The 26,552-nt window shown below is 41.4% G+C and overlaps 1 protein-coding gene across 1 annotated transcript; it reads left to right on the top strand.

Moving 5' to 3' along the window:
- The first annotated feature begins 21 nt into the window (after window positions 1–21).
- On the top strand, window positions 22–26,505 carry KCNK17 (potassium two pore domain channel subfamily K member 17). Its single transcript, XM_069852572.1, has 5 exons — window positions 22–246; window positions 13,300–13,414; window positions 22,440–22,606; window positions 23,169–23,337; window positions 26,128–26,505. The coding sequence occupies exons 1-5, from the start codon at window positions 28–30 to the stop codon at window positions 26,421–26,423; spliced, it is 966 nt and encodes a 321-aa protein (XP_069708673.1). The 5' UTR covers window positions 22–27; the 3' UTR covers window positions 26,424–26,505.
- Window positions 26,506–26,552: the final 47 nt, after the last annotated feature.

Here is a 26,552-nt window from a genome sequence, read left to right as displayed (position 1 = left end):
GGGCTTTCCCGGCGTGGGCAGCGGCCGATGGTGGCGGAGCGGCAGCCGCGGGGGCGGCGGCGGCGCTGGTGGGTGCCGCTGCTGCTGGTGGTCTACGTGGGCTACCTGGGGCTGGGAGCCGGCGTGCTGCAGGCGCTGGAGCGGCCGGCCGAGGTGCAGGCGGCACAAGATCTTCTCCAGCAGCACTGGGAGCTGCTGGCCAACTACACCTGCCTGCGGGGACCGGCCCTGCAGCAGCTCATCGAGGTGAGCCCGGGGCAGCAGGGAACAGGAGCCACCTGCCCACCTGCCTGCCAGCAGTCTCTTTCTTTTTTTGTTTTTCTAAATAAAAAAAAAAAAAGACATGGCTCTCTCCTTATCTGGAGAACAAGGAGCGCTGAGGGAACCCGGGGCTCTTTAGCCTAGAGGAAAGGAGACCTTATCTCTGTATAGAACTGCTTGAAAGCAGGTTGTAGAGAGGTGGGTGTCTTTTTTCTCCCAAATAACAAGAGATAGGACAAGAGGGAATGGCCTCAGGTTGCACCAAGGGAGGTTCAGATTAGACATTAGGAACAATTTCTTCCCCTAAAGGGCTTTTGGCCACTGGCATGGGCTGCCCAGGGAGATAGAATCATAGAATCACCAGGTTGGACGAGAGACCCACCGGATCATCAAGTCCAACCATTCCTATCAAATGCTAAACCATTTGCCTCAGCGCCTTGTACACCCGGCCCTTAAACACCTCCCTGGGCAGCCTGTTCCATGGTTGAGTCCTCATCTGTTGAATTATTTAAAAGACGCGTAGATGAAGCACTTAGGGGTATGATTTAGTAGCACACAGCTGTGGTTGGGCTTGATGACATCAAAGGTTTTCCAGCCTAGCAATTCTATGATTCTGTATATATGCCCTCACATCATCCTGCCCCAAAGAAGCTGCTCATGGCATGGGAAAAAGTGCTGTACTCCACAGGCACCTTCCCTTATCAACAGGAATTTCAACTGTGTTTTCTTTCTGCTGATAAAGAGTTTTCTTTTATTCTCTGCCGTCCTCCCACAAGTTGTACCATTTGTGTGTTTTGAAGAGATATGTCCTGATGGAAGGAAGGTTGTGGCTGTTTCCCATTATGTGAGAGTTACCTGGTGTTGGTTGTAGGTGGCTTTGATTTGCTGTTGAAATTATTCAGTATTAATTATAGTCTATGGCATCTTACCAGTAATAAATTCTAATGGAAAGTCTTGGTCATGGTAACTTTAATGGGTTTTACATTAGCATCAAAGCTTTTTCAGTTTTCTAGATTTTTCTTAAAGGGAAATAGAAAAATCCTGGTAACACAACTTGCATCCTTAATTTTTCCAAGGGTATTTGCAAGATGGTCACAAAACATAGAGAAGTTTTTTGCAATATGGACATGAGAAGAGTGGGATAAATGGGTTCTCTCCTTGCTCAATTTTTGTCTGAAAAAGAATAACCTACAGTATTGTAGTGCCTTGAATATTTACCCAAACCATTACAGCTCAGTAGGTGTGGGTGGTTTAACATGCATTGCTTGCTTTGGTCCATCATGTTGCCAAACAAAGAAAAAAAGTTGGTTTTTTTTTGTAAAAGCAGTGTTTGGTGGTGGCTGAAACTGTAGTAGCTGACCACCAGAGTTCAAATGACCTAAAAGGGACTTGGGCAAGCATTTTCGGTTTTATTCCCCAGTATACAGAAAAAGACAGAAGCCATTGAATAAGCAGAATTTTGTTAGGAGTTTCAGCAAGACCTTGGCAGACAAAATTATGCTGATAGCCTATGTCGTGTTTTTATCTCCCAACTTTCTAGATGGCGGATTGTCTGTGGCAGTTGGTAGTACATTGACGATGTGGTATAAATTTGAGTCTTTGAAAGCTATGGTGGTATCTGCTGTTATCATTTATATAGTAAATAATTGATTATTAATTATTTATCTAATCAATTATATTATTTATATAATTGTGTGCTGTGCTAGCTGTGGAATAAAAATAATCAGAAGTGAGAAATACACCTGAGAAGACCAGTCTTGCTCTTCATAAAGGCAGCTCTAAGCTGAGTTTCATTCAGCAGTGAGTGCTAGGCATGGCTCTTGCTCTGCAGTGAGAAGGGTTCCGCTTGATGAATGATAATGTTGAGGTGTAGTAGTGGAAAGAAGGCGATGGTCACAATTGTGTGGGTAGAAATGTCTTTCTAATGTGCCTTTTAATGTTTTGTTTTACTGTAGGGTGTAGTATTCTTGATACTGTCTCATAGTCAAGGGAATCAGATAACTGCCCACATCCCTGTAGAGCAGACATTCTTAGAATATGCTATGCGAGTAGTTAATGTGACCTGAGCAAGTCCTAGATGAGGATGTTGCAAAGACGTTGCCTTTAATTTTACAAAAGGTCTGTGCATGCCTTCATGGTTTGAGAAACCATAGTCTGAGTTTGAATGGCTCTGTGTTATTTTGAATACTTTCATGGTGAGAAATTAATTTTAAGCAGATAATTCACAAGGAGGCTTCTTTTCCTGTGCTTGTTTCCAATTTCCTCTGGAGCAATTGCTTAAATACTGTAAGTGTGCTCAGAAAATGATATGTTTTTCTGTGCAGTAAATTGTTATTGCAGTAAATTGCACATAGTTTATCAGGCAGTGTCATCACTGGTGCTCTTAAGATAACAAACTTGCATTCTAGATACATTGCTGATTATTTGCTTATTAAGAAAGACCTATAAAGAGCGTTTGTGAAAACATAAAGCAGTGTGTGAATTTTAATTGCTTCGACATTACTGGCAATTCCTCATTGTTTTTTTTTACAGCTCTTTCATCCTAGATAATTCTAAACTCTGTTTATTTTAACTGTATAGGGGCCAATATGGAATAAAATCTCAGTTTGCTAAGCAATGTACAAACATCATTTTACAATGTGTTTATAGCGTAGTTCCTAGTTACCAAGCAGGAGTGGAAATCCGCTGTTTCAGCCCTTATACAGATGGAGAGCAATAGAAAGCTCCTGCTTTGAGAAGCTGGCAGGAAAAGATGGCATGAGGATGGGCAGGAGGAAAGGCAGAGGCAAACAGACCATGCTGTGTAGCTAGACCGATGACTTCTCATTCACAGAATCACAGAATAACCAGGTTGGAAGAGACCCACCGGATCATCGAGTCCAACCGTTCTATACCTCAGATACTTTGCAGTGAAGAAGTGGTTTTCTAGTTAACAAAAGAAAAGAAAGGAGGAGATGAGAATAGCAGGCCAACAACAAAATTGGAATGGCAGTGAAGAAAGTGTTAGAAAGTGAGGGACAACTGTAGTAGTGGGTCCTTGCTTTTCACAGCTGAGGTTGGGTTTTTTGCCAGGAGGGACTGGCTGGCTTTTCACCTGTGGCACTCTGAACAGCTCCACGTTTACTGAATAGTTGAGTGTAATATGTGTGAATGCTTTATGTACAAGCAAACAAAAAATGCATACTTATGTGTTTATACATGCGTACTATATATGTGTGCGTATATGTGGGGAAGACTGATTTGCGTTTTTCTTGGCTCCTGTTACTTATGGTTAGAACAAGGACAGCATAGGAGACAAGAGGGACTCTGGCTATGTGTTGCTTTACAGTGCATCCAGGAACATCTACTCAAGGAAGACTCAAGTTTGGTTTTGTTGACCCATGTAACCCTAGGCTATTTTTCTGGTGCTATATGCAGTCTGTGACGTGAACGCACATTCACAAGGAACAAGATTGAGAGCGAACAGTTCCTCAAGAGCTATTAGGCTACATATAAAGAGGGCTTTTATATGTGGTTTTTTATTATAGATATGGTGGTGGTGTTTGCATGCCAAAATTACCTGCTGTGAGGTCACACCAAAGAAGGCTCTTAATGATAAGACTTGAAGATGGGAGCATAAGGCAGGCTTCAGGCAATGTGCTGTCAGTACAATGAAGAACAGTAGCTGACCTCATGGGGGCTAAGGGGGGGAAGTACATTAAGAGTTTGTCCAGGCAAAAGTTATATTGGTTCCAGATTTGAGAAGTGTCCAGGGAATGATGCTGCGCACAGAGGATGCTTTTGCTACTGGTGTATATGCTTTTGCTACTGGTGTATATCTTGGAGCACAGACCTTCTCTGACCTTCTCAGGGTGAGGGTCAGCAAGGCACACCACCCAGCGTGATGCACTTATAGTGGATAAGTGCCCCTGTTTTACTGCCTAGGGTGAGTATATATAGTTCTGCTCCATCTAAGCTCTCATCCAGACTTACTCCTTTTCCTGCATCATTTTCAGTGGTTACATGCACCAGTATAGCTATAGCTGCTGTACTTTTTTTATCATCCCTTTAAGGTGATTGTGGTCAGGCTGGGAAAAGTGCATTTTCTGTGTTGGGGCATTACTGTGACATCCTTTTAGTGCTACTGTTCCTTTATTTGCTATAAAGTTTGTTACATACTTATTTCTCCAATAGAGCCCTTTTTTTTTTGTATTTACTATACTGTTCTATCTACTTTCTGATGCTGTTTATGCATAATACTACTTAAACCCAGTTAGTTACATAAACTGGGAAGAAAATGAAAGCTAAGCTGAATGAAATAGTGAGGTTTTTGGTTTTTTTCTTTAGCAAGACTTAAGGTGTAGTCAAAAGGTCCTGACTCTAAAAGGCAGGTCATAGATTAAAAGCCTGCAGGATCTAGGTTCTGTTATCTCCAGAGTCAACAGCTAGAGCTACACAGTTTTAGTTCATGTTTATTAGAACAATGAGATCACGTGTGACTGAAAGATCCTCATCAATACCTTGGCTTGCACTGACATTGAACCAGCAGACCTTTGTGCCACCTGTCAGGAAATGCAACTCTGCAAATACAGTTTACTAAAATCGTCTTGCCCACTGACGATGCAGCAGTGAGTGACTAGTAAGGGGTTAGCATCAGAGATCACCTGTTGGTGATATGGGAACAGCATTGGCTCTTGGTATTGTGGACCAGTGACATCTGCATAGAGTCCACCTTAGATAAATATCTGTTTGCTTGTCACAGTTGAAATAGAGTTTAATCTCCTGTAATTGTCCTTTTCTTCTTGGCAATGTGCTACTACTTTTGGTTAGCTTATAGCCAGTTAATTCTTCTCCAGACCTGTTAATTAAAAAGAACTGAGTACCTTACTAAATGTGCATTCTGTTCTTATAGTATCATATTACAATATGCCTTTGGCAGAAATTGTTAAACAGAAAATCTTTATTCTATGAGGCCTAGGCTCATGCTATGTTGTTGAACTCCTTGGAGGTGAGGCAACCTACCGATGAACTGCTGTTTCTGATTAGTTGATTCACTCCTCAGTCTTCTGATCAGTGGTGTAGCATCTAGTACCTATGTTTAAGATGAAAAATGTCCCAAAAAAACCCTGCCTAAAGAGAGAGATTCTTTGATATTAACAAATTCACTTACCGCTGGTCAGGCTTGGTGGGAAGTAAGACGTGAGAAAGTGTAGCAAGCTGGAATTAACCAATAACTGTCTCAATAGCCTGTCAACCAGGCAGGCTGGTTATCAAAAAGCGGTGGATATCTAAAAAGTGAGGAGGGGTGCCCTCTGAAAAGAGAACTGGTAATTCTTATCATTTGTTTGAAGATATGGGTTAGTCTTTCATGTACTTGTTCATCATAATCTTATCCTTTTTAAGTGCAAATAAAAGAAAAATAACTACTAGAAAACTTCTCAGTTTTACAAGGATGATGCAATACAACCTGCTGTGCTGTGTTCTGTAGATTATATAGGCTGTTATTTTCAACAGGCCTTACTTATTTCTGCTGCATTCCAGCTCTCAAGTTACTTGTATCATTGGGATTTGGGAAGTGATTTGAATTCAATGATGCTTTGCCTCATGAATCGCGGTATGGGTTACTCCTTGATATAAAAGTGTAGTTTTCAGGAAAAAGTACTAGTGGCTTAGGGCAGTATTGGTTGCGGCATTACTATACTTGATCTCTTGATCCTTTTCTGTTGGAGAGTTAAGTCTAGATGAATGCTAAAAATAGTTGTGCAGACCTAGCTGCACAATAAAGGTGCTTTTGCTGGTAGGGCTCATTTAGTTTAGAGGAAGTAGCACAATTACGTTAGTAAACATAGCTGGGGGAAGGTAGGAGGTGGTATTTGATCAGGTCTTGAGTTATTCAAGTAACGTGAAACTAAGAAAACAGCAGGATTCCACTGAATTCATAATGCACCTTGTGCCTGCTCTTCTGATTATAGAATCATAGAATAGTTTAGGTTGGAAGAAACCTTGAAGATCATCTAGTTCCAACCCACGTGTTGGGCAGGGACATGTCACACTAGACCAGGCTGCTCAAGGTCACATCCAACCTCGCCTTGAACACTTCCAGGGACAGGACATCCACAGGTTCCCTGGGCAACCTGTTCCAGTGCCTCACTACTCTGATGGTGAAAGAATTCCTCCTTATGTTTAGTCTAAATCTGCCCCTCTCCAGTTTATGCCCATTGTCTCTAGTCCTATCACCAAAAGCTTTTATGAATAGTCCCTCCCCAGCTTTCATGTATGCCCCTTTCAGGTACTGGAAGGTTGCTATAAGGTCTCCTCTGAGCTTTTCTCTCCTCCAGGCTGAACAACCCCAATCCTCTCAGCCTGTCCTCATATGGAAGGTGCTCCAGCCCTCTGATCATCTCTGTATCCCTCCTCGGTACCTGTTCAAACAGCTCCATACCCTTTTTATGTTGAGGATTCCAGGACTGGACACAATACTCCACGTGGGGTCTCACAAGAGCACAATAGAGGGGCAGGATCACTTCCCTCGACCGGCTGGCCATGCTTCTTTTGATGCAACCTGGGATATGGCTGGCCACCTGGGCTGCTAGCACACATTGCCAGCTCATGTCAAGCTTCTTGCCCACCAGCACCTGCAGGTGCTGCATGGCTGCTCTCAGTCACATCATTCTGTATTGAAAATGGGGATTGCCCTGACCCAGGTGTAGGACCTTGCACTTGGCCTTGTTGAACCTCATGAAGTTCGCACTGTCCCACTTCTCCAGCCTGTCCAGGTGCCTCTGGATGGCATCCTATCCTTCTGGTGTGGCAGCTGCACCACTCAGCTTGGTGTCGTCTGCAAACTTGCTGAGCGTGCACTCAATCCTGCTGTCAATATTATTGATGAAGATACTAAACAGCACTGGTCCCAGTATGGACCCCTGTGGACACCATTTGTCACGGATCTCCATCTGGACTTTGAGCTGTTGACCACTACTCTCTGAATATGATCATCCAACCAGTTTATTATCCGCTGAACAGTCCACTCATCAAATCCATGTCTCTCCAATTTAGAGAGAATGATGTTGTGAGGGACTGTGTTGAAGGCTTTACAGAAGCCCAGATAGATCACATATGTCGTGAGAAGTTTCAGATAAGTGATTCAGATAAGCTTCCACTCCAGGCAAGGACAGGGGATTAGAGCTTATGGCTTGGAAAGGTGTGATTCATAATGTATTTTTGAAATTAATTGACCTTTATCCTCACAATCTGAGACCAAGGTTAACGTTAACAGTTTACTTCTGATTCACAACTGGTATTCTATGCAATGTAAATGAATGTTTATATACCAACACTGCACAGAATTTGCAACAGAGTTTATATTTTCTCATTAATCTAAATGGTGCGGTGCCAGGGGAACACTTCCTGTCCTTCATTGATTGTGAAGGTGAGAAGAGACAGTGTTAAAGGCAAACAATTTTCAAGAGGGCACAAGCTCAAGGAAAAGGTGATTTTTGGTATATGAATGTGTGAACTTCAACTAAACTTGGGAATTAAGTTTCTTACCTCAGTTTATTTGCATGCTTTTTTTTTTTCCTTTCTTTAGCACTGCTTTCAATTACAATTAGGAAATACTGCTGTTGCCTGCAAAGGTTTCTCAAGATTACTGTGAACTCTGGACAAATTGCCATAATTTAGAGGCACAGGGCAATGGCGGCAACTGGAGCTGTGGTTTACTGAAGTGTCATTTGTTTGACTCTTTCTATGATACTTCTCTCCAGAAAACTGGTTTGTCTATCTCTTTTTGTTTTCTCCCCAGAAATAAGAAATTTTGAGCTCAAGTCAGGAGTTCTTGTGGAGATCCTTGGTAGGGTCATAATTTTCCAAGGCTTCACTTTCCCCCTTTTAACTTTATATCTCGCTGCTTTTATGAGGGGGGAGATGTAGATTAATCATTTATATAAGAGAGTGCCTTTCCTGTAAGGATTATAGAAGGAAAGAGAAGCATAGTTCTCTGAAGACAGTAGAGATTGCAAGGAAAGTAGTATCTCAGTTTACATATACACATGCATTCATTCCTTATTGCTGATCTTAAATGCTGTATCCCAGTCACAATCAGTTGTGACTCAGTGCAAAGGTGAAAGACTAAAGTATTAGTTGGTGTTAAGGAGGAGGTCAGAGTAAATAGTGACCTTTTGCAGCATTTAGTGATCAGAAGCTGTGCTGTAGCCATAAGCTGATGGTGTAGGAGCCCAAATGTGATAAGAGGGCTTCAGAAGAGAGGAAGCATCTAAGCTGAGGAAGCGGGGAGTTACCCAGAAGTGATAACACAGCACACATGGAAAATGAGAGGCTTACCAACACAGTTGAAGGACAGAGTGACTTCACAGCAAATAGAAAAGAATAAACCTACATTTTTTCAGGGAAGAAAAATATGTAACTCTGAAATGACATGGGGGAACAGAACTCTCTAGGCTGAGTATGCATGAAGGTTCTGGATACTTAAGTGGGTATCCTGGTAGAACGAGCAACCTCGCTCTTTTGTTTGGTTGGGGTTTTTTTTTGAAACTAGATAGTACGAACAAAAGAGCTCTTTAGAGAGTGTAATTCAGTCGGCTGGTTTTATTTTTTGCTTATGACTTCAACTACATTGTGTTTGTTGGTGCAGAACTGTATAGGTTGGTGAGGGCTTTCCAGGATAGATGATGCATTCATTATCAGTCATTTGTAGAAGTACAGCCCCAGAGCTGTGAAGGGCTAAAAGGCAGTCAGGCTAAAACTGTGATATTTTATTTATTTATTTATTTATTTATTTATTAATTCCAGTAAGAAACTGGGACAATGTGTTTGGATGCTCCTGCAGGAAGATCCAGAAATTATTATTGTAGTTGATAGTGGAAGAGAAGGAAAGGCATATTGCCATCTTAAAGTAAGCTTGGTAAATCAGAGACATTAGATAGTCAGCAGAAATCTACAGCTTTCTCATGGAGTTACCAGTAAGCTTGAATTAAACAAGGGAATTCCTCACAGAAGTATGCACAAAATCAGGCTTTGATTTGTACTGGCATATAATGATCTAACATAAAGTGTGCATTTGCAAGCATTAGTATGGTTGAGCGAAATGGAGCTGGAAGCCAAATTTGGGTATTAAATGCATGTTTTATTACAAAAAGTAACAGGGCAGGCATCTACATTTAAACAGACTACTCTGAATGGAAGGCATGTTGATTTTTTTTATCACTATCTGTGATAATATTTGACCGTACAAGTAGACCTTGCATGGTGCTATCAAGAAATGGTGCAGGCTACTTGATGAGAAAATGTGGCAGCCCGCAAATAGAATCCCAGTAACTGATGAGTGCCTAAGAATCTAAAATATCCTAATTTATAAATCCTGTAGCAGTTACAGTAGTTTCTATAGAAATTTTTCTGTAGTTTAAATTACAGAAGCATTGTCAGTGAAAGACACAGTAGTCACTGTGAACTGTAAGTTATTATCATTTTAGAGGGGGAGAAACTTCAGAGAAGTAAAATTGTTGTGTGGCTTTTGTCAGTAGAAACCAAAGTAGAACTGAATTCTGTTTCTTTCTGATTATTTTAACTACCCACATGTTTCCTTCCTGTTCTTCTTTCAGTTGCACACATGACCTCTCAAGTTCCCCAAATGTTGAGGCCAAGCGCTGCAATTTTAATATTTATTGTGTTGAGCAGTTGGTTGTACTGACTGGCGTCTTAGATCAGGCAGATACCTGCTTTTGAACACTGGATTTGAGATGCTACTTCTACTAGGTGCCTTTAATGTATCAGGTTTTGGAGGAGACAGTGTATGAATTGCTAGCCTAATTGAGAAAAAAAAGTAGAACTAGGATGTCACTTCAAAGTTGGTGTAAAGCAAAACAAGAAATTTCTCTGGTTCTCAAAGGCAGGCTAAGGGAACCAAGCAGTTCCCAGCTAGTATGATACAGTTCCTCTTTAGTAAGTCTTGGAACACACAGGCCAAGACATAATTCATATTTTTTTTAAATCATCAGCAGTGACGCATCACTGCCTCAAGCAGGCAGAGTTCAGGTCTTCTGTTAGTTTATTAGCTGGGGGTTTCCTGTGTTCTAAGAAAAATTATAAACCACTTGTAATTTTTCTATGAAAAAGAGCACTAGCCAGAAGCAGAAGTCAACAGGAGCATATTAAATTAGGGCAAGCGTACACTGATATCTTCCTGAATGCACTGTCAGACTCCAGGAGTTTACAGTCCAGTGACTTCCTGTACCAGAAGTAATTCTGTGTAGTAATAGCTATCTATTGGATTTCTTTTCATTAATCCGCATCTATGGGTGTACCTGTAGGAAGGCAAGCTCCATTAGTTCTACTGTTCTCGGAAGAATCAATCTTTAGTTTTTTATCAACGCTGTTGCTGTGTTAAAGGTTGACTCTAGATAGTATAATAAAACATTTTTTACTTTAAAAAAAAAAATGACCCGAACAAAAGCTGGTATACTCCTCTCCACTCCCCGAATTCTCTCTGTTAGGAGTGGTATTGGTAGCTCATTCTTCCTAACAGTAATGAACTTGGCATTTTTCCTGATTTGCCTAAATATTAAGGGGTCCCTGTGTTGGGCTGTGGCAGGTGCAGTGGGCCTAATGGTTAATGATGTCATCTGGCTGTTTGATACAAGAGTTAACAAGGAAATCCATAGTCCTAGGCTTTCTGCTGAAGGCTCTTGAAGACCTACCACAAATAGGTGAAAAGAGAACAGCTGGCACGCTGCGAGCTCAGTGCTTGCTCTTTTCCAGTGAGTAATAGTTACGTGGTACCTTCCTTCCCACTGAGAGGAGTGCTGGATTGTCACACTGTTCAGTGGAAATTTAGTTTATCTATGGACTCTTTAGACAAATGTTGTATTTCCTAGCAATAGGGTCACCTCAGGGAAAGTTAAGACAATGATTCTGACTCATTTCACTATTAAATCAGTGCAAAGCTAGCACGGGTACTCACAACTGTTCAGTTTCTCAGTGATAAACCATGCAGAATGGAAGTGGTGTGATGGTGTGCAGTTAAACGTTTAGTGACTTGGTTCCTGCTGCTTGCTTCTCCCATGATGTCTTTTTTGCAGGCTTCTTATTCTTCATTGCTGCATGAAGAAATTTCCGTTTATTTGGTCTAATTCAGCAACAGTTTCTTAGAATCCTCTCTGGTTCTAAAATGTTTGTCTTCAGAAACTTGATGTCATGTACTAAGTTGTCAACTGCTGAGCTTGCATCAGCAGGGCATCAAGCAGAAGGGAAAACAAACAAACATGCTGCTTGTGTAGGGTTGTTTTTTTCAGTATCTTATCAAGCTGATAACAAATTTGAGAGCTGGACTGTTGCTGTTCCACAGGCATATAGATGTTCAAGAGTATCTTGTTAGAACTACAGAGAACAGGCAAGGTTTGAGAGAACAGAAAGCTCTTTATTTTCAAATTTAACTACTTGTTACTGAAGGGGAAAAATACAGGTCATCTGTATAAATATCCAGGGTCTCCCTTGCCACATGGTTTAGTTTAGGAGCTATGTTATTTTCTCTGGAACTGTGGTTTGTGACTAGGCCATTGTCTGCAGAACTTTTTGCACTTCTTAAATCTGAGAGGAAGCATTGTCAGGATCAGGGAAAATAAAGGTCAGAGCTTGCATCCTGTACAACCTGACAAACTCCAGTGTACATACTAGCCCTGGAAGAACGCTTGTGGGGATACATTGCACACAAACTATTCAAACCAAATTCTGCTGGAGGCTTCCCGATAGGTCCTTTTTTCTTTCTCATCTTTTTTTTGGGGGGGAGGGGTGAGTTGGGGTGTGATGAGGATACTTTCGTATCACTCATGCTGCATAACAGTTCTTTCTGTATTGCCCTACTCAAGTCATAGCAAATATTCACAGAAGGAAGCGTTGTGTGCTATAGCATCTGTTCCTTAGCCCTTTTCAGAGCAAAGGCTCTTTGGTCTGGGTGTGCAGAGAAGAGCATGTCCATAGAATTGCTTGTTTGGAAAAGATCTCTGAGACCAAGTCCAACCATACCTGTCCACTACTAAACTATCTCCCTGAGTACCTCATCTACCTGTCTTTTAAATACCTCTAGGGTGGTGACTCAACTACCTCCCTAGGCAGCCTGTTCCAGTGCCTGATAACCCTTTTGGTTTTTTTGGTGATTCCTTTTATTATCAATAGTGAAAGCTTTATCAGCAGCCTTACCCTTATAGTAGGGATTGTATTTGATATCTGCATGTCTTTCTTGGAGATGATGAATTTTATTTATTCTTAATTACACTTTGTATTCAAGGATAATCAGCTCTCAAGGATTCTTGATCAGTGGGTGTGAAATGTTTAGTGTATGTACTGTGATTAATGTTGTTTTGGACACGACTCAGGTTAATGACATTAACTTTATTGGCATATGATGGTATAGTCAGATATAGGCACTGTTAAGATTTCTGGTATTTCAGTTTGGCCTAACACTGCTCACTTCAGCACAGTGACTTCAGAGCTTTCCCAGGTGGACATGTTAATCTAATCCATTTATTCATATTTATAGTCCTGATATGAGGACATGTTGTCCAATGCTAGTAGTCTGCCCATCCTGTGTAGTTTGTGTCCTACATTAGACTATATACGTTCCTTCTGCAGTATAGGCAAGGGTTCTATATCGCGCGCGTGTGTGTGTGTGTATGTTGCTGTGAGAATTTTGCCATCAGAATATCCTACCTGGAAATGCTTTATATTCCTAATGAGTGGGTCATGGGACAATCTTAGTGACTATCTGTCTAGGCTTTCCCTAGGTAGTTCTTGCCCTCCAATCTCTTCTGCATTTACCCTGTATGGTCTACTGTGTACATGTGCAACTTCTTATTTTATAGATGTCCTTTCCTCTGAACCAACATTCTGGCTTTTGCTTTTCTTAGCCCTTTGATTTCTATGGCACAGGATATCCTTTATTAAAAGGGAAACGGAGTCAGAAGTAGTTTTAGTTTGCAACTTTACAAGCCAGCACATGAACTTGCTGTAAGGGTGTTTGTGGGATCTCACATTATTGTCTCTTTGCAGGGTATCATCCAAGCCTACAAGAGTGGCATAACCCTTCGGGGGAACACCACTAACCTGGGCAGATGGGACTTCACTGGGTCTTTTTTCTTCTCCATCTCTGCAATAACAACCATTGGTAAGCTGCTCTGTGAGCAGGAAACTCTTAAAAGGTGGGAAAGGAGTGAGAATGAGGACCTGTACTATTAGATGCTGCTCTAGTTCTATGGGGCTTCATGTAGCTTGTACATATTATGCAACAGGTAAGCACCCATGAACCTAGCACAAGAGATGCTTTGTCAGTGCAAACACAGTAATGATCTCTAACTAATTAGATACAGGGCTAATTAGCTTGGTACATATCATTACTAAGTTAGACAGCTTTTGGGACTTGGACTACTATCGGTTTGTCATGCTGCATTACATGTACTTTCCCAAGCCTAGTGCTCTTTGAGGAGTCTGAGGTGAATTGTGCATTGAAATAGGCTTTTTCTTGTCATAAGGAGAAGGAAAGATTTTGAAAAACTATTAATATTAGCTGTTGACTCTTTAGAGGCTGTGTTTATGAATTATTCTTTCCTATTACTACCTGTATTGGATGACTGTCTGCTTGTTAATTGAAAGCCAAATAGCTGGATACATGAAACTATTGAGTAAAATTTCAGCAACAGAGAGAAACAGAAAACTATGGTGGAATGATGGAAATTGAGGAGAGGGGAAGACAAGGGAAGGAAGTGGAAGAGAATAGAAAAAAAATTATATAGATATGGTGTTATTTAAGGCAAACCTTCCTTCGACGTGTTTTGTCTTGTTTGGTGTGGCATCTTACCACTTGTGGATTGTACCAGATGATGGCAGTGGAGGCTCATTAGACAGGCTACACAGGCTGTAGGTTTCTAGCGTAGAGCCTTCTAGCCTTTTGGTACAAAGCATCATCTACTCAAACCTGCTTTATTTACCTGTGTATTTAATCCTGATTAGTTTCTAAGCTGTCAGAGAGTCCATCTTTTACCACACCCAATTGAAGTTAACCACATTTAGGAAGAATCAAATTTGTCCAGTTAAAATATTGTAGGGGTTGGGATGTTGGCAGAGATCTAGATGGGACGTTTCTGGCTGTCACTCCACAAAAACCTAAACTACTTTTTCCTTTAAGTAAACTCCTTGCACTGATGGCTGAGAGGTGAATGACTTGATAGCAGGGGGCAAATAAAAATAATCAAATATTACAGCTCTCTGTCACTGGTTAGTAGCTGATGCTGTCATCCTAGGGACTTGTTCAGGATTTTTCAGTTGTGGAGTTAATAATGCTGTACAAGGCACATCTGTGCATAGAATTCAGATAACTGGGCCCTTGATTTTGCTTTTTTGAGTGAAATTGTTAACTGCATACAGGTTAGTGTCTTAACATTGTTGATAAAGTATATTGTAGAAGAGAGAAATACAGATAGCCTCACGGAACCTCACCTTGAGTCTGTTAACTGTCTTCTTTCCTTATGCAAGTTCTCAAGATAGTGGCTGGTGCAGCCTCATTGACACAGACATCACTATATGACTGAGAAGTACAATTGATGATGTCAAGTAAAGAGACAAAGACTTTTCTAAAGAAGCTGAAGTTCAGAGTGATTCACGGTACAAAGTGGTTTGCATGCCTTATGTGCCAAGGAAGAGCTTATCCCAGGCTGCAAGTATGATACCATTGAAAGCAAGTCCAATTTGATAATATTAATGTATAGGTGTTAAAAACCAAGGTATTCTGGCAAGTGAGTTCAGAAAGAATAGAGATAAAATGGTAATGGAGGAGAGATTTTCAGGAATTTAAGGGTACTACATAAAGATTTTGAAGAATCTAGGTGGACTCTACCCCATGTGTTGACTGCTGCAAGTCCTTTTTGTCCTGTTTGTCTCCTCCATATTCTTTCTTTAACTAATGCTCTTTGTGCGTTACTGGCCTCTTATGCAATGTGATGTCTCCGTGGCTTTTGCATGAACTATTTCTTCCTTAGACTTCTCAAACAGCATTGCCAAAACTGTTACCACTTTTACGTTCATCACTTTCCTTTCATGAGATGCTCTTGTCACCTTCTATTTTCTGCTTTAGGTGGTTTAACTTCCTTCAGAAGGATTAGTGTGTTACTCAAGTCGTCACCAGAACACCCTTGCTGGATACAGGAAAGGACATTAGCATCTTTCCCCCACTGGCACAGTTTGAATCCCCACATCTCCTTTTGCAGCGTCTTCAGGATATACCCTTATTCATTTAAGCGAGAGCCTGATCTGTTTCTAGCGATTAAAAGCAGTGTGCAAATTTTGCTTAAAAAGCCAGAAGTTCTAACCTGAAAGCTGGACACACTTGGAACCCTAACACCAAAGGTTCAGAGAAAAGGTGTTTATGAACAAAAGTCTATTCTTTAAAGAAGTGCCCTGAAGCCCATGGAGTTTTGGGCAATCTCATAGTTTGAATGGAACCGCATTTATAACTTTTGATTGTGAGATGGGCGGGCCTGGCCTTCTGGTGCTTCCTCCCAACCATTACACTTCTGTGCTGTCTTCATTGCTGTCTTTTGCATGTCATGTCATCTCAGATTTTTTAATTTCATTTTTTTGCAGATATATCCATAGGAACGCTTTCTTCAATGCCTTGAAGAATCATCTTCAGAGTTCCTTTAGAGCTTTAGTACTGAACACTCTTAAAGAAAGAGAAGCTAATTTGCTGTCAGTTTTATACCTCAGACACCTTTATCCCTTTTAGACACAGTCTCTCAATTCTGTTTACTTTCCTCCTAGTTACTTTGGACTAACAGGGCAGAGGTCAAAGCAAATTCAGAGTGGAATACAAGATGAAAGTTTCTAGAGTCACACCACCAGAGTGTTGTAATTTCAGAGAAGGTGCTAGGTAAGAGCATTTGTGACGAGTCTGAGGTTATCTGTGCTAGCCTAAGAGTAGAAGGAAGAGTATTACCCTCTCTAGCCTGAATGTCCCCCTTTTTCTTGGAAAGGTGGATGATATTACCTCCTGCCAGCCTTACTGTTTTCTGGTGACAAAGCTAATTACTTTGTGTGAATTTCAGAGGCCCTTTTAAAACACAAGATAGAGTATTAAAAGCAAGTAAGCCACCTCATGGTGTGAAGAAAGGAAGAGGAAGACATTCCTCCTGTCCTTTCCTTCTCTGGTTAACACAGTATAATAGCTTCTAACAGCAATCCCCCAACAGATTGGAGGGTAGTGAAGAAACAAGGGCCAGATTGAGCGAGGGGGTGGCATTTAGTACAGTGTCACTGACAGTACGTTGCCACAGGTGGTTCTCATGGTGGGGAAAAACAACAGCCAGTTCAGGGCTGTGAAGTCCTGGCAGTTTAGGGGTTTGGGGACGACAAGAGTTTCTTTGCAAATAGGATGTGGCACAATGATCTGTGAGAAGCAGCTGGTGAATGAAGATAGCACTCACAGCAACATCCTCAGAGCTGTCTCCTGAGCACTGGCAAATTTGGTTTGCTTTCCTGACTGCGTGCCATTGCTTCCTGTGGAGACTAAGCCCACTGCACAGCTTCTAGTGTATTCACAGTAGAAATATAACAAATGGAAGAAAACTGCAGTACTCATCCCAAGCATTTTTCTAGCCTTTCACTCACTGTCGGAGTGCACAACTGAATTTTGCTGTTGCCTGGAACTTCATAGAGCTAAAACTGTTTAACTCTGTTCAAATGGGGTTTTTTTTCAGCTTATCAGCCTTGGTTATTGGTCTCTGCTTCATCACAATACCAACTAAAATGAATTGTAGTAGGCATTTCCCATGAATCCCCTGGTTCAACCTGCTGGTGTCTGAGTGAACTTCCTTGTAAAAGACACAGTTCCTGAGTTTCTTCTATGCCTTGCTTTTTAAAATAAAATTGGAGATGTGTTCAGTTTGTTCTGTTCACAAAGCTGAGATTCTAGTGCAAGTACTGGGGCTACTCGGGCCTGATGAGTCCTATTTGTCTCCACCACAGTTGCCTTAGCAAAGTCATCCTCTGTGGATGGATAAATAAAAAATTTATAAATAAAATAAAATATTTTATTTATTTATTTATAAATAAATAAAATAAAACTGACTTCCCCCATCTGAGCTCAGTGGCTGTGTCCAGCTGATGAGTGTTCCTGCATTTGGAGCAGTCCTGATGGTTGTAATGTGAAATCTCAGAAGAAGCTTTGAGAAGTTAAGCACATCCATTTTTGTGTAGGTAGTGCTCACAGACACTCAAAAGTATGAGGGAGGAACACTAGACTTGCAAATGTTTTGTTGAATGTAGGTGGTACTAAATGACCTTTGAAAATCCTAATGCTTACAAGGGTCATAGGATAATTCAGATTTCCTAAGATTTCAGGAGGTCTCTAGTGCAGACTTCTGCTTAAAGTAGTCAGCTATGAGGTTAGACCTTTTCACTGAGGGCTTTATCAGGGACACCTTCCAGCTAAGCTGGGCCCATGATCACATTTTCAGGAACCAGACAAACTTATTTTAAAAATAACTATGTGAGTAATTGATAGGTTGGTTGGGTGTTTGAGGTTTTTTTTCCACTTTGAATTATAAGAATGCATCTTGTCTATTTAAAATGGATTTGAAAACTTTTTTTTTTCCCACAGTGTGACATTTGAACAAACCCCTTAGTCCCATTCAGGTTACTTACAAGGAGCACAAGGGAAAGAAAAGGTTAGATCTGAAAAGTGTTTGAGGATTTGGTATTAAACCAAATGTCCCAAAAAGTGGTTTGAATGCTCCAACCACTGGCAGTTGCTGGTTAGAGAAGCAACTGTTCCTCCAGCTTTTAAAAAAAAAAAATCTTTATTATTTCACAGATGAAATTATTTGGTGTATTTGCAGGTGTTTTTCAGCCTTAGGAAGACTTCTTTTCCATTCTAAGCACTTTTTGCTTAAATACTCTTCTATATCTGGGCAGTGAGAACAGGAACAAAATAAACCTCCCGTCATGAGTAGGAGGAAGTCACAGTTGCCTCCGCTGACCTCAGGGCACTGCAAGTAAGATTCCGTCTTGAGACTAAAGAGATCTTGTACTAATAATCTGCTGATGACACATCAGTCTCCTCCTCTTAGTGGGTCTGAAGACCCTCTGAATCCCTTCTATATAATGGGCAAACAGGAAAACAAAACTGAATTCACTGAATATGTACTGAATATGTGTAACAGAGCTACATGAGTTAAAGCATGTGGATATGAACATTTAGAAATAAAACCACTCTTAATCTTCCTTAGAAAAAGCAAAATAAGTTATATTGCACTTTACTTGGAAACAAGAGGAAACATACAGGCATTTATTCCAGATGCTTCAGTGAAAACACACTTTGACCTCTGGTTCTTTTAGTGAGTATTCCTTGGTGTCTTTTGCCTCAGGAGTTCATGTACCAGCTGACATCACAGCAGCAGACTCTTGAGGGATTTGGCACAGCTGCCAGTGTAGTTTTAGTCTCTGAACTTGGTTTAGATTTCCCACAATGATAGAAGATGCGTATTACACTCATTCTATTTACTGAAGAGGGGAATCCCGTTTACCCATTCCTGCTTGAGTTTTATAGCAACTGAGGCTTCTGTCTGTCTAGGTTGGCATCTGTTTGTCTAGTCCAAAGGCAGGAGTGTGGCATCAGCCAAGCATAACTTGCTTGCCCTTTTACATAAAGTCTCCTGGTTGATCAAACTTTGTATCCTATATTAAAAGCTAATGGAACACAGCTTTTTGGCATGTTTTACAGTGACTACTCACCAAGTTTTCAGGAAATTGTCTTGAGCTGCTGAGCCCAAGTGAAAAGGGAAACAGATCAATCGTATGCAGAGCAGATTTGGTGTGCTGGGCTTACTGTGCACATTGGACCTTCTTACATCACTGAATTTGCTGCTCTAAATTAAGTGTACTGTACAGGTTAACTTTAGATGCTCTCCAGTTAGCACTGTGTGGAGTCCTCAAAATCCTGAAGACTGATGTTTCACACAGTGACCTGAGATTGTGGATTTTCCTTCCTCTCATCTGATGTTTGTCTCCAGAGACTTGATAATCTAGAAAGCTATGGTAAAAAGAACAGTCCAAGTGATTATGCAGTCTTTTTAGACTTGATATAGATGGGGAAGAAGGAAAACAAACAAAACGAAACAAAAAAAACACCCTTGGGAATGGCTGGCCATAAATCTGTGACTCATGTTCAGACTCCAGACTTACAGTAAATCTACACTAGCTCTTTCTCCTTGATCAAGACTAACATGCAAAACACCCTAACGCCATAGGAGAGATAAAACAGGAACCAGTCCACTGAAGTGTGACACAACTAGATTCCACCAAGCACATATTCCTTACAGGTCTGTAAACATTGTGGAGCTGCTCATAAGTAAAGAACATGGCACTGAAATTAAGGCTGGTGTACAGTCTTAATTTAGCCTCTTTGTTTGACTGTATTTCAAAACAATCTCTAGTTACATAACTGCATCCTGTTCTCTCCAAAGGATGCTCTGCTCCTTCACAGGGACAGGCTGCTGAGGCCATCACTTTGAAGGTACACTATGTGTTAGCATGTGTATTAAATCTAGAGGCTAACAAGTCATTCAAGTCTAAAGTTGTTGGAGGAAATGTCCTCCAGACAGTAAAACTTAGAATTTGTAGGGGAAGGAATGAAATGGAAAGAGAGCCTATGTACATACTGCGAAGGAGTTTACTGCCAGACCTTTTTCTGGGGATAGTTTGCCAGTGCAAGTGCATAATTGACTGTTTGCAGTTTTGTCCATGGCAAGAGATTTTATAGGCACAAAACTTGGCACAGAACATGTAGATATCCCAGTTTAATAATTGTGCAACTTTCTATATTCTTGGTAAGTGGCTCACTGCAGCTGTCATGGGCCTGAATTTAGTGAAGGAGTGCAACTCTGAATGTTTGTGCTCTTGCTTATAGGATCGCTAGGTTGGAAAAGACCTCTAGGATCATCAAGTCAAACCATTCCTATCAACCACTAAACCATGCCCCTTAGCACCTCATCCACCCACCTGTCTATTAAATAGCTCCAGGGAAGGTGACTGAACCACCTCCCTGGGCAGCCTGTTTCAGTGCCTGATGAACCTTTCTATGAAAATTTTTTTCTGATGCCTAGCTTGAACCTGCACTGGTGGAGTTTGAGGCCATTCCCCCTTGTCCTGTCCCCTGTCACTTGGGAGAAGAGGCCAGCTCCCTCCTCTCCACAACCCTTTACAGGTAGTTATAGAGAGCAATAGGGTCTCCCCTCAGCCTCCTCTTCTCAAGGCTAAACAACCCCAGCTCTCTCAGCCACTCCTCATAAGGCCTGTTCTCCAGCCCCTTCACCAGCTTTGTTGCTCTTCTCTGGACTCACTCCGGAGCCTCAACATCCTTCTTGTGGTGAGGGGCCCAGAACTGAACACAGTATTCGAGGTGCAGTCTCATAAGTGCTGAGTAAAGAGGGAGAATAACTTCCCTGTATCTGCTGGTCATGCCATTTCTGATACAAGCCAAGATGCCATTGGCTTTCTTGGCCACCTGGGCACACTGCTGGCTCATGTTCAGTCTCTGTCAACCAACACCCCCAGGTCCTTCTCCTCCAGGCAGCTTTCTAGGTGCTCCTCTCCTAGTCTGTAGCACTTCACAGGGTTGTTGTGCCCCAAGTACAGGACCCAGCATTTGGCCTTGATAAAACTTACGCCATTGTTCTCAGCCCAGTGGTCCAGACTGTTCAGATCCCTTTGCAGAGCCTCCCTACCCTCCCACGGATCGACACTTCCACCCAGCTTAGTGTTATCCACAAACTTACTTAGGGTGCATTTGGTCCCCTCATCCAGGTCATTGATAAAGACATTGAACAGGGCTGGACCCAGCACTGAGCCCTGGGGGACACCACTTGTAACTGGCCTCTGGCTGGAGTTAACTCCCTTTACCACCACTCTCTGGGCCCGGCCATCCAACCAGTTTTCCACCCAGGAGAGTGTGCGCCTGTCCATTCCAGAGGCCGACAGTTTCCTAAGCAGAATGCTGTGAGAAACTGCATCAAAGGCTTTACTGAAGTCCTTTGACACAGTTACTATCTCACATACAGAGCCCAGCCCTTCACTTCTTGCTCCTATGGGTTGTTTGCTTACTCTGAGGCTGTGCCACCTATGAGCAGGGTAGCAACATGTCAGTGGCAGGAGCACCTCTGCACTTGCACTGCATCAGCTGTTGGATGCCACTTGGAGGGGGTTGCTTTTCTTGTTAAAAAATAAACTATCCCAGTTTATGTCAATCTCATGTTATGGACATACATAAATCTCTAGTGAGTAGAGATGATTTTGAGCAGTTAAGGCCATAGGTCTCTGAGTGGCTAAGTCACTGTTGAAATGCTTGTCACGTGCTAGTCCTTCCCTTATCTTAAAATGCATCCTGTGAAATAAAGTTAAATATGACTTTTGTTTGGCATAAACAACTTGAAATTACAGAAGTGTGAGTGTGCAAATTTGTATGACATTTTAAAATGAAAATGTGGGGAAAAGAGGCAGATATTGCAGGACAGTACATTTTACTAGACCAGTTAATATAATTAAAATAAAAGGCAAAATTTCGAACACCTTTTTTTTCCTTTATGTCTGAAATTGAAGTGTTTTACTTGAGTTGAATATAATTTATGTGGGTTTATTGACTCTAGGCAAAGATTTTGATAATTTAAATTTAAGGTGTATTTGGTGCTCGTGGTGCAAAAAAAGGGGTATAAGCAAGGAGGCAGTGTTAAGTTCAGTAGTCCTGTGGGACAAAGATAGAAAAAGGTTGTAATTAAAACACTATTGTTGTGATTCAGATAACACCTGACAGCCACACAGGATCATTTACCAGCAAACCCCTTGCCAACAATGCTTGCAAAAACTAAACTAAACGGAAGTTTTGCATTTACGTCAGATTCCAGCCAGGGCAGTGGGTAGGGGAGAGGAAATTCACTGGTAAATGGAAAAGGAACTAAACAAAATTGGCAGGGAAAGAAATGTTATTTTCTAGCCTACCATAGGATGTGACAAACAATGGATGTAACCTACAGTTATTTTTAAAAAAGGTTCTTTTGGAGCACTGACCTTCTCATCTAACTTTTGTAGAAGATGGAGGGTAAGCAGAGAATATTTTACTTTTAACACTTCATTCCTTCCCTGCCTAGGCTATGGGAACCTGAGCCCCAGCACTGTGGCTGGTCGAATCTTCTGCATCTTGTTTGCACTCTTTGGCATCCCCTTGAACCTTGTCCTCCTGAATGAAATTGGGCAGCTGATGCTGTTAGGGGTTCAGCGTTGTGCTCATCACCTAGAAGAGGTGTTTCACTGGCAGGTAGGCAGCAACAACAGGTATGTCTCCCCCTCAAGTACAGGAAAGAAAAGATACAAAGAGTATTGTCTGGTATTTGGGATTCTCTGACTAACAAGGACAGCCTGTTTGGCCAAAAAGGTGATAATACTCGAATAACTGGAAGCAAACAAATTTAGTTTGTGACAGCCCTATGAGGTGTAAGATAAAGTTGTTTATTAATTGAGGAAACTTTCATGATGAATAGCTTCCCCTACAGCAACAGAAGTGCCAGAGCCTTAGAGCTGTGCACAGTCCTAGAATATCTAATGTGTTTATCATCCCTCATTGCTAGAATTGCATGTGTAAGTTACATGGGAACATTTGTGGAATAGGCTTTAAAATGACATGAATTTAGGACTTAGGAAGGTGATGCCCAGTTTGTGTTGACTGGAAGAGCCACACCATTTATTCTAGTGGAACATTATCAATGTTTGTGGTTTTTTATGGAGTCCAGTACTACCTTCAACCAGAAACTGAGCTGGGCTTTCCCTGCCACCCTTCTTGCAACAGTTTTGGGTTTTTTTTTTCTTTATTGTTTTCCTAGAAAAAAGCTTCCCTCCTGGTTAAGACTTGTGCACTGGTAACTGGCTTGTTATTGTTCCTCCTGCTACCTCCACTGTTGTTCTCTGAGAAAGAAGGCTGGTCTTATGAAGAAGGCTTCTACTATTCCTTCGTTACCCTCAGCACTATAGGGTTTGGAGATTATGTGATTGGTGAGTAGTTCACATTTCATTGCTTTCACTTACTAAACATCAAAGCCAAATGCTTGGTATATGGAGGTCCAAACTTGGCAGTTTTACACCACTAGCAATCCACAGACCTGATGAATAATACATTGTGGTAGGCGTTTGAGAGGCTGGAGAAGACATGATTTCTGAGATAGCAATGCTATCTGTGGAAGAACATAGAAATAATTTCCCAGTCAATGAGTAATCTTCCAGCATTCGGTGAACTGTCCCTTGAATGACTACAACACCAGACTGGAGTGCTATACTTTTAATCTCGTTACTGATGGTGCATTTGGTGTGCTCCACTGCATCGGCAGGGATTAGTTTTAAACAGATGCTACTCTGCATCACCATGAACAGACAGTAACCATTTCCTCTGTTAAAACCTCAGACAACTGCTTTCTAAAAGGCAGCTTAAATCGCTTAGGTGTAGACTGTCAGGCACCAGGCACAGCCTAGTTTTGGTTGCCAAAACTTTTGCCAGAGGAAATGGGTTTGGACCCATGCCTGATGCATTTGCTGAAACACAGGACACGCCTTTTTGATAAAGACATTCTTATTAAAAACAAATTGATTATGGAAACACATGCACCATGAATCCCTGGGAGACTAAACCACCTTATTACAGATTCTTTATTTTCTTTTCTTCATAGTGCTTGCTTGATGCCTAGACCAACTTAGTGGCGGTTACCTTAGGACTTGTCTATAATACATCAGAGTTATGACTAGAGCTTGTGTAGGCACACTTAAATGAGCTGTCATCAAGTTAGCTTGGGTAAGAGTGGCCAGATGGAGCTTAAAAGTTAGCCAGTTCAACATTTTCCTACTCTAACTGGCATACAGCCATAGATATGCTAGGTTCAGTATGGGATTAACTGAATAAGTCAGTGTTCTGTGGTATGTAGAAGCCAATCCATTTTGTTCTTAGAATCCTGTGTTCAGGGTTTATGTCTCAACTTAAAAATAAGCAGGGCCAGGGTATGGATCCAAGTGGCTGTTGCTATTTTGTGACTGTCATGCTGTCTCCCTACTAGTGTGATCTCTGGCACTGTTCTGGACCAGATAAATTCTGGGGAATGTCAGATGCCAGGAGTGATGCCCACTGTTCACTTTGGACACAGATACTCTTTTTCAGGGAAATAAAAGCCAGGCTATGGCACTTGGATTTGAAGTCATAGAGTGGTCCCTAGCCCATTTTATTTAGTAATTTTGATGTAGCTTCTCTTATTGGCCCTGAAATCTGTTAGTCTGCACACTCAGTAAGCTCTCCTGTTTGGCACAGGGTGCCATATAGGTCCTAAACTGCTTCTGATCTTCTCATCCCCAAGACTGCACCTATTGGATCATCTCTGTGTTTAAAGCATTCTCCTTCAGAGCCTCAAATAACTCTTCCCTTTTGTTTTCATTTATTATTTAGAAGCAAACAATTTTTAAACCTTTGAATTTGGCATCCATGAAAGGTGTTTCTTTGAAGCATGAATATAATCTGCTTCCTGGTTGAAGTTCCTGGTTGATGTAGAAAGTTGGTCCAAAGAGCAACTAGCATAGAAGTGTTTGGTAGCTCCCAAACATTTATTAGAGGCTTAGTGACAACCTCAATATTCCTTGTGGTGCCATTGTAGTGAAAACTCATACAGAATGTGATATATAATAATATCAAGTAAATGGATGTAAAGGCTTGGCTGTTTAATATGGCTCCACTAACCAATTACTACTTATCATGATTTTGTAGACATCAACAGCTCATGGACCACAATTTATGAACTGCTGGTCTCTGCAGGTAATCACAGGACAGTATTCCTATAGATCATAAACGCCTGAACAGCTGTCTTTGTGGATGTGAATGTAGTTGACGGAGGTACGACCTCGTACATGTCAGCTCTTCACACTCTATCCCAGAAGTGTCAGGTGTTCTGTAGTATCTGCTGCGCAGCAGATATTTGGTTATAAAGTGACAACCCTTCCTAATGTAAGAAAAATAAATAATGAAACCTGAGAAGCAGCAGAGTAGTCCATGCAAAAACTTCATTGCCACTGATTTGTGTCTTGTACCTTACCTGTGTTTATAAGGGTACCCCAGCCTGCTTTACAGATACAGTCCAGTCACTCCATAAGACTGAGCTCATTCCTTTGGCTTGCCTGTTTTGTTATTTTTACGACTGATACAAATACAGCATGTAGAAGCCTCTTTGCACTAAACATGATGGAAGCATAAGCGAAAGTATGGCCTTGCTCCAAAGGGTTCACAAAGTACCCAACTGAGAAACTGGACAGAGGTAGCATAATTTCAAGCTGTCTTCCAAGGCTTTGTTGTTCATGGAGGTTTTAGGACAGCTCAGGCCCCTTCCCTCCTGCTTTTGGAGACTCGCTCACTTATATCTGTCTTAAGAAGATACACTGGTACATAAAACCCACTTACCTTTCTGCCTGCAGGGGACTCCTGTTACATACTAATGCTGTGATGCTGAGTGATAAGTAGAGAAATGAAACTGCACTCAAATGTGAACAATTTCACTTTGACAGATGTAATTTGGGATTATTTTTCTTTCTTATGGGTATCTTTACAATTCCTGTGGAGTTCTAGGCTGTTGCTGAAATCTCATGAAACATACTGGCTTATAACACCTGTTCATATGCTAACTAGATGGCATATTCATATTTTATATAGAAATCACTAATATTAGATCATATTTCCACTGTCTTTGCTTTATGTGCAATGTCTCCTTTGAAGCACTCTTGATCCAATCCAGAAATATTTGAATGATTCTCTTGTAGGTATGAACGCAGACCGCACTTATCCAGGCTGGTACAAGAATGTAATCTCTCTGTGGATCCTCTTTGGGATGGCATGGCTAGCACTGGTTATCAAATTTTGCATCAACTTTCTAGAGACCTCCAGTGACTTCTGTCAGTGCAACAAGAAGTGCACAGAGATAGCCGAAGACTTAATGATTGGCAACAAAAATAGTATGACGGGACTTCATGATGTGGAAATCTGCAATGACAAAGACACAAAACCAAAAGGTCCAGATGAATCTCTCACCTACACAGCTCCTACAGAGGCACTCTAGGGAAGAAACTGTGATGGTTTAACCCCAGCCAGCAACTAAGCGCGATGCAGCCACTCGCTCACTAACACCACCTCCCTCTGGGATGGGAAGAAAAGTAAAACTCATGGGTTGAGATAAAGATAGTGTAAT

Source organism: Phaenicophaeus curvirostris, chromosome 2, assembly GCF_032191515.1.
Source record: "Phaenicophaeus curvirostris isolate KB17595 chromosome 2, BPBGC_Pcur_1.0, whole genome shotgun sequence".
In the NCBI taxonomy this organism is placed as follows: Eukaryota; Metazoa; Chordata; class Aves; order Cuculiformes; family Cuculidae; genus Phaenicophaeus; species Phaenicophaeus curvirostris.
This window is presented reverse-complemented; position numbering and strand designations above follow the sequence as displayed.